This window comes from Poromitra crassiceps (genome assembly GCF_964638095.1).
Source record: "Poromitra crassiceps genome assembly, chromosome: 11".
NCBI classification, from domain to species: Eukaryota; Metazoa; Chordata; class Actinopteri; order Beryciformes; family Melamphaidae; genus Poromitra; species Poromitra crassiceps.
The window spans coordinates 31,546,139-31,554,923 of NC_139643.1; the positions used below are offsets into that span (position 1 = coordinate 31,546,139).

General features: G+C 41.9%; 1 protein-coding gene across 1 annotated transcript; it reads left to right on the forward strand.

Annotated features, from left to right (window-relative positions):
* Window positions 1-3,819: 3,819 nt before the first annotated feature.
* On the forward strand, window positions 3,820-7,891 carry LOC310785482 (GTPase IMAP family member 7-like). The gene is made up of 2 exons (XM_083646572.1): window positions 3,820-3,874; window positions 6,613-7,891. Exons 1-2 carry the CDS (start codon window positions 3,868-3,870, stop codon window positions 7,584-7,586), a joined length of 981 nt encoding a protein of 326 aa, XP_083502698.1. The 5' UTR covers window positions 3,820-3,867; the 3' UTR covers window positions 7,587-7,891.
* Window positions 7,892-8,785: the final 894 nt, after the last annotated feature.

Genomic DNA, 8,785 nt, shown 5'->3' on the forward strand with positions numbered 1-8,785 from the left:
GTTAAACAGTATTGCATGCTGCACAGATTCGGACGTAGACAGAAAACAAACGCAGTTCTGTTTACCTAGGTTACCTCTTTGAGATGAGGCAGACTCAAAGCATACTCATGATCTACCAGCTATAGCGTTATATATCTAGCTAACGTTAGATCAACTATCAATCAATGAGAGGGAACAAGGGGGTTAAACTCCTCTGGATAGTTTATCCACCTCTGCATTTACAGTATTTACCAATTGCACGTAGTGTTGGGTAAGCAAACGTTAACGTTATACAGTGATTAACAGTGTCTAGTATTGCATGCTGCACAGATTCGGACGTAGACAGAAAACAAACGCAGTTCTGTTTACCTAGGTTACCTCTTTGAGATGAGGCAGACTCAAAGCATACTCATATGATCTACCAGCTATAGCGTTATATATCTAGCTAACGTTAGATCAACTATCAATCAATGAGGGGGAACAAGGGGGTTAAACTCCTCTGGATACTTTATCCACCTCTGCATTTACAGTATTTACCAATCGCACGTAGTGTTGGGTAAGCAGACATTAACGTTATACAGTGATTAACAGTGTCTAATTCGTTTCTTCCAGGGGTAGGCGCCGTCCAGTACCGATGGGACACACAACAGAGGATTATGATTTGTGACGATCAAAGCTATAATATTCTGTTCTCCTGAGATTAACGCTAAACTACATGTTACTGCTGATCAGTTGTTTCAACATAGGAAATTGCCATAACACACAAGCCAAATGCTGACATGAGAGATTTGCTTTGAACAAGTTGTAGCCTAGCTAGTATCTGCCAGTGACCGGAGAATATTGTTATATTTGCTTGTTTTAATGCTTTTGTCAATAAACATTGTCAACAAAGATAGCCTTGTTGTATATTATCATGTATCTGAATGTCGCAAATATGATCGCGCAGAACGATCCATTAGTTGTCTGGTCAGAGGCAGGTTGGATAAAATGATCAGATGTGATATAAAGATTGTTGATGTCGAGTGAACACGAACTACGAACCGAAGATTGGACCATGAGGACATGACGACGGAGAAACAAGCGATCAGCAGTCTGCTTCAATCAACGAATGCTTTATATTTATTGAAATGAAATATGGTGATATCTGGTGGTCTGAAATTACTCTCTCTAGCTAGGCTAACTGGCTCATATTATGTCATATTATTGTAACGTCTGAATCAGCGTTTCATAACTTTATAATAGCCTAACGTTACTGTATAGCCTGGATGACAAATGCTACCCATCCTTCCATTGGTGTATGCTGCCTTTAGCTTGTGGTATTATGGTACAGTAATATTGTCTAGCTATAGACAGACAAGTTTATCTGAAATCAGGGTGACAAGATCCCTGCTGCTAGCTCGTCTGCCTTTCTGTGTCACAGAGTATCTATGTTTACAGTATCTTAACAGACTGCATTACATGCTACACCATGCAAATATATTTCGATATAATTCAAACAATGGTTCCAATCCTTAACCATACCATGGTGGGCTGGACTGTGTATTGCTGTGAAAAAGTTAAATTTGATTGTTTCAAGTGTTACACGTGGTTACACGTTATATTTTTAATTGAGCTTTGCGGAATACCTCAACACAATTGTGTATCAGCTTTAAATGTCCAATATATACAGCATTAAACAAACGACCAGCAGCATTCAAATGTGCAAAAACGTTATATTTATTGAAATGTGGTGATCATGTCACAAGTCACATTACATAACGATATAGCGTTAGGTGTTCTTTTGATCAACAGACCTCGGGGGCTCTATACTGTTGCTACGTTGCTAGCTAGCTAGCCGCAGATCAGCTCTGAAGCCCCAACTTCAGAGCTGCCCGTCCACTAAAACCCGATTTCGATATAGCGTTTTAGGTGTTCTTTTGATCAACATACCTCATAACGGGGATCTATACTATTACGTGTGTCTACTAACATCATTAAAATATCATAAGGGTAACGCTGTTTCTGTTATTTTACTTTTAATCTCTGGCTACGTTGCTAGCTAGCTAGCTAGCCTGCCTTGGCAACTGGTTGGAATCATCTGGTTTCCTGTGGCTGGTGTAAATCAAAGAAAATCCCGCCCCCAAAGTTATAATTTTTATCGGCTCTTTTACTCGAAATGGGACCATAATTTAGAAAACGGAGCCCAGGAGAGCATGAAAAAGACTTGAAATTGTTTATTCAGACCATAAGCTCATTCGGAAAATGTTTATTTAAGACACAGAACGAGAGAGAAGTCGGCTCATTTTTACATTGGAGCCAATGTACGTGTCGTCACTTCCGGACCTGACGTGCGCCCCCCGGCGGGATTTTCGAATTAATGGAATTCCAGAACTGGCTTCATACATTCCCTAGTTGACTTGCCCACTGGTGCGCACGCACACACACACACACACACACACACACACACACACACACACACACACACACACACACACACACACACAGTATATTATATAGAGTGGAACCCTCTTATAGTGATCATGGTTATAGTGGCCAACCGCTTATATCAATCAAAAAGCTTGGCAGAGAATCATTCCTATACAGGTGCTGTTTGAATAATTGTCCAAATAGTCAGTGACTGGAAGTCACGACTGGTGAGCACTCTCAAAAGTTTCAAAAAGTTACGGTGCACGGTTCAAAAAATAATAAGAGAGGGGCAAAAAACCAGCACTCAAAATAAATCCTTTTGGGTTGTTTTATTTACCTTCAAGCAGATTGACAATGAACATTTCGGCGTGAGCCTTCTTCAGCATTGTGCTGACAGAAGACGGACATGACGTATAAATAGTGTCAAACCGGAAGTACAATCAATTACATTATCAAGTACTGGAAATATCTCACAACATAAAATAACAACGAATATAATATCAAAAACATCAGAGAATATCAAAAAAGAGATAAAGGTACAATTTTAAACAGTATACTTGTATATAAGTCTGTATATATTACACAGCAGGAATGCAATAATGTTTTGCAAACGAGAAGAATGAGGCTGGATGGCCACACTTGTGTTAAATAAGCACAGATGGAAAGTCAACATATTAGAATAACAAAAATCAGTAAGAAAATATTAAAATAGAATTAGAAAAATACATAATAAAATGCATATAAGTGAATGCATCGGATAGAGATACTGCAGGTCCACACATGACGCTCCCACACTGCCTTACAGTGCAAGAGCATCATGCGCGAACCCACAGCACATCCACCCGACGCACCCCTTAAAGAAAACAACCTAGCAAAAGTTCTTCATTCAAGCCCTTGGGGTGTTCTGTCTGTAAGGTATGTATCCAAAATGCCTCTCTTTGTAACAAGGCCTTGTCTCTGTCACCCCCCCTCTTCAGTGGACTGACCTGTTCTATACCCTGGAACCTGAGGGAACACACGTCGTGACCAAACTCATTAAAATGCCTGGCGACAGAGGATTTTATATCTCTGTTTCTAATGCTACTCTTGTGTTCTGAAATGCGAGTTTTCAACTCTCTGATAGTTTTTCCAATGTATACTAGCCCACATGGACACTTCAATAGATACACAACAAATTTAGTTTTACACTGGAAGAAAGTACTCAATTAAGAGTAGGATCTCGTGTAAAACTAAATTTGTTGTGTATCTATTGAAGTGTCCATGTGGGCTAGTATACATTGGAAAAACTATCAGAGAGTTGAAAACTCGCATTTCAGAACACAAGAGTAGCATTAGAAACAGAGATATAAAATCCTCTGTCGCCAGGCATTTTAATGAGTTATCCTTACAAGCTGTGGGCTATCTGACAACAAGTAGCATACAGATTGACCTGTGTTCTCTTCATTAAAACAAGACCAGATTTACATCACATCTCAAAAAAGAATGGAAGGTAAGTAAGATCTGTGTAATTAATGATTTAAAATGTTACAATTATATTTTTGTTATTGCACATATGGGAGAGAAAACAGTTACAAAGGGAATTATAAGTTAAAACACAATTATGCACGCGCACACACACACGCACGCACGCACGCACGCACGCACGCACGCACGCACGCACGCACGCACACACACACACACACACACACACACACACACACACACACACACACACACACGTTCTAAGCATTAAAAAAATAGAGTGCAAAATGCCTTTGCCTGTAATGCCCCCAAATCTGCTGTCTGGCCACATATACAATACAGTAGCTGCTTGGTGCAACACATTGGTTAGGTAGGCCTACCATTCACCTTTCCCATAAGTGTAAAATAACCAGTCCCTCCAGAGTTTTTTCTTTTAGTTTGTTGCAATCAAAAATGCTTGATTTTGCAGTGGCTTTCCTCAAAAACTGCAATACAATTTGCAGGTTTTTCTGATTTATTTTTTATTTTATTTGTATTTATTGCTGTAAAATTGTGGTAACATGTTGAGGATTTTTTCTTCTTCTAACTACATTACTACCTAATGGCATTTCCCCCCCACAAAAATTGCAATGCAATTTGCAAAGTTTTATATGAATTTTACGTTAAAATTGCGGGAACTGGCAAAAATGGTTGAGGAATGTGAACACTGAAGGAATGCGTGCCCGTCCGCATGTCCTCGAGTGCCCACCGCCCGGGTGGGGTCGGCAAAATGGCCTTTCTGTGTGGAGTTTGCATGTTCTCCCCGTGCCTCCCGGGGGTCTCCTTCATATAGGAACCCCCTTCACAAAAACATGCAACATCCTGGTTGCTTATATGGTTCCTCCTCTGATCGTTAAGGGCGCCTGTTCAGAGGGAGGGGAACTGGTTGGAATAGCGTGAACCTCCCACGTGCTATGTCCTACCGGTGAAGCTCCCTCGGGCAGGTGAAAAGAAGCGGCTGACTTGACTGCCCATGTCTCGGAGGATGCATGGAATCAGTCTCGGCTCTCCCCAGATCGGCAGAGGATGGAGTAGCAACCAGGATTGAGTAATCAAATGAGCACTAAACGGGGGATAAAATGGGATAAAAAATCGGGAAAAAAACATTAAAAAAAAAAAAAAAAAATGGTTGAGGAACTTGTTTTCCCATTTTTTCAGAGAAATTGCGGGAATTTTGAAAAACTAGACTATCAGGCCGCTACTAGTTTGCTGGGACTCCGGCCCAGTACTGTGTTGTGTGTGTAAGGTCTGTGTGTGTTCTGCACGGTTCCCAGCAGTGCAGTCCCCCAGTTTGAAGTCGATCAGATGAATGGTTCTTGAGATAAACCAATTTCACGCAAACTTTTTTTTCTTTTTCTGGGGGACAACCCCAAGACCCCCACTTTAGTTTCAAAATCCTCCCTATTTTTTTTAGGTCTCAAGGTTGGCAGGTATGGCATATACTGTACCTGCCTGTACTGGTGGGGGGGCTTTGTCCTCAGGGGCCCTTTGTCTCATAATCTACCTATGCGTTTGTCTATTGGTTGTGTTGTGTGGATTTGCAGCTTTCTTTGTCTATTTGGTTGTGTTGCAGAGATGCAGGATGTCCTTTCCGATGCCTTTGCAGGGTGGTAAAATGAATGAATGAATGAATGAATGAATTTATTTAAGACATATGTTAAAAATACACACTGAACAGATAAAACACACCAGTATTAAAATTGTCAAGAAATTACACACAATAAAGGGACTTCTTTCCATTGTGGTCCTCATTTGTAAAAAATAAACAGTCAATGATCGGCAGAGCACGAGTCATTTAAGACAGAAAAACAACCACATCAACAATACACACCATGAACAGTAACTTACAAACATTATGCAGACATTATAATAATTTGGCTGTCAGCAGCTTAGCAGCCATCCCTTCACTGCTTTTTTTAAATGGTTGGCAATGACATTTTCTTTAAAACGGGGTGACAACAAATTCCATTCTGTAGCTGCTGAGTACAGAAAGGTGTTTCCCCCTGATGCAGTCCTAAACCTACAGGGGACAACATTTGTCTGGCTAGCTCTATTCGAGTATCCATGAGTATCACTGAGGAAGTGAAAGCTGCACATGGTGAGAAAATGCTCCTCATTTCTCAGCACTGAGAACAACATTGCAGCAAGCTTCAGCTCTGTGACCACATCCTCTCCCCTGCTGTCTGTCTGTGTATTTGTCCACTATTTGCCTGTCTGCCTGCCTGCCTGCCTGCCTGCCTGCCTGCCTGCCTGCCTGCCTGCCTGTCTGCCTGCCCTGCCTGCCTGCCTGCCTACCTTTCTGCCTGCCTGCCTGTCTGTCTGTGTTTGTGTATTTGTCTGCCTGCCTGCCTGCCTGCCTGCCTGTCTGTCTGTCTGTCTGTCTGTCTGTCTGTCTGTCTGTCTGTCTGTCTGTCTGTCTGTCTGTCACTCTCAGCACCTTTCACTTTCCACCAACACACTATACCTGCTTCTCTATACAGATTAAAACACTGATTTCCTGTTGATATTTGCTTTAGCACAGTCCTCAACCAATAGAAAGTCGATTTAGGAATATGAGTGAATCAAAGTATCACTGATTATGTAGTTTGTGCTGGGGTGAGGCAAAGGAAGAACGAAATGCTGTACTGTGTAGTGTAAACACTGAATAGTGAGGAACAATCTGATCAAACACATTGAGATTTAAGACTTAACTTAAAGATTTAACTGAGCCAACGTTTTCCTCCACAGGACAAACCCAGATCAACAACAAATATCTGAGAATTGTGCTGCTGGGAAAGACTGGAGTGGGAAAGAGTGCAACAGGAAACACCATCCTGGGGAGAACGCCATTTGAAACGGGTTCCTCGCCTTCCTCTGTGACATCAGCCTGTGAAAAACACAGTGTTATAGTGGACGGGAGAGAGGTGTCTGTGATTGACACTCCAGGCCTGTTTGACACAAGTCAAGGTCACGATGAGGCCATCAAGGAGATAAAAAGGTGCATGGATCTGTTCGCTCCTGGTGGTGCCGATGTGTTCCTGGTGGTGTTAAAGCTGGGAGACAGATTCACTCGGGAGGAGCAGAACACAGTGAAGATAATTCAGAAGATCTTTGGTCCTGAGGCAGTCCAGTACACATTGGTGCTGTTCACTCATAGAGACAAGCTGGAAGGAAAAACTATTGAAGAATATATCAGTGGCAGTAACGATCTGAAAGAGTTCACGGATCAGTGTGGTGGGGGATGTCATGTATTTGACAATAAGGACAAGGAGCGCTCTCAGGTCAGAGAGCTGCTACAGAAGATGGATGACATGGCGGAACGGAACGGAGGAGGCCAATACACCGGCGAGATGTTCGAGCAGGCTCAAGCAGAGATGGAAGAGGAGAGGAATAGGGAAGAAGCACAGGAGAGATGCAGAGTGGAGGAGATGATAGACACATGTATATTACAAGAAAGAGAGGAGAGAGAGAAACAAGGAGGAAAAAAATCAACGTTGAAGAATTTGCTCACAGCAGGTGCAGCAGGAGGAAGCCTTGTAGGTAATATAGTAGGACCAATGCTGGTGGAAGGTGCAGCAGGTATGGCGATGGGGCCAGTTGGGGGATTGGTTGGGGCAGCAGTTGCAGCAGCTGTGGGAATAGCTGGGTTTGCGGCTGCGAAAGCACTAGAAAAGAAGCGCAACCAAAGGAGGGCCGAGGAATATTCGCCATTGACAGAATGAGAATTTTAGGTGAAATTCATACTTGAATCATGTAGATTGTGCTTTTGTATACCGATATAATTTTGAGACTGATTGGAGCACTGAAGCCTTGTACTTGTTGTAGGCTACTTATTAAATTAAGCCTACTTACCACATTGGATTTTTATTTGCTCCCAAGTACGTTTCACCTAACCGGAGTTGCAGCTGAATGGCACTAACAATAACGCTCAATTAGACAATTCCGAAATATGCATGTTTGAGTTACACACACGCAAGCATGCATACGCACGCGCACGCGCGCGCACACACACACACACACACACACACACACACACACACACACACACACACACACACACACACACACACACACACACACACTCACACACACACAGTATATATATTATATAGAGTGGAACCCTCTTATAGTGATCATGGTTATAGTGGTCAACCGCTTATATCAATCAAAAAGGTTGTCAGAGAATCATTCCTATACAGGTGCTGTTTGAATAATTTACTTATAGTAATTAGGTGTCCAGTTGGAGCCCTAGGCTAACTTACTGTGTGCATTTTGAAAGTCAATAAAATTCTGTAAATAGTGAAGCTGTCCATTTCCATACTTTATATGTACTGTATTCATGTAATAAATACAAATGTCAATTAGATGATAATCTGCATGATAAATAAAGAAAATGGTTGTGGGGTAGACTATCTGCTGGAGCCGCCAGGTAGCCTATTCACCAGGAAAGAAAGTCAGAAAAGTCCAACAGGGGCGCTATTGAGCAGCGAATGGAGTGAGCTCCCTATTTGTTTTTTAATTGTTAATTGGCATCTTTCAGTCAAGTTTGCTCTCAAAACTGATCATAACCTGTTTATTCATCTCTCTCTTGTGACCTGCACCTACATAAGACAAATGCCAAACACACAAAAGGAAAAAGCTAAAACCGAACACCTAGCAAGCGTCCTGTCTGACGAAGGTGAACCTGGCGACTCTAATGGCACACTCCACTCCCCACCTATTCTTTTTTTCTCCTAGGGTGGTGAAGGTATGGTTGGGTTAAGCATGAGGAGTGTTCTTTTCTTGTGTCTGAGCCTGTCTTTTTGTTTTGTTTTGTGTTTCTTTAAAAAATTGAAAATAAAATATTGGGGGAAAAAGCATGAGGAGTGATACTTGGCAAGAGCTATCCCTCTCTATAAAAAGGGAAGACGAGCGATAAGTA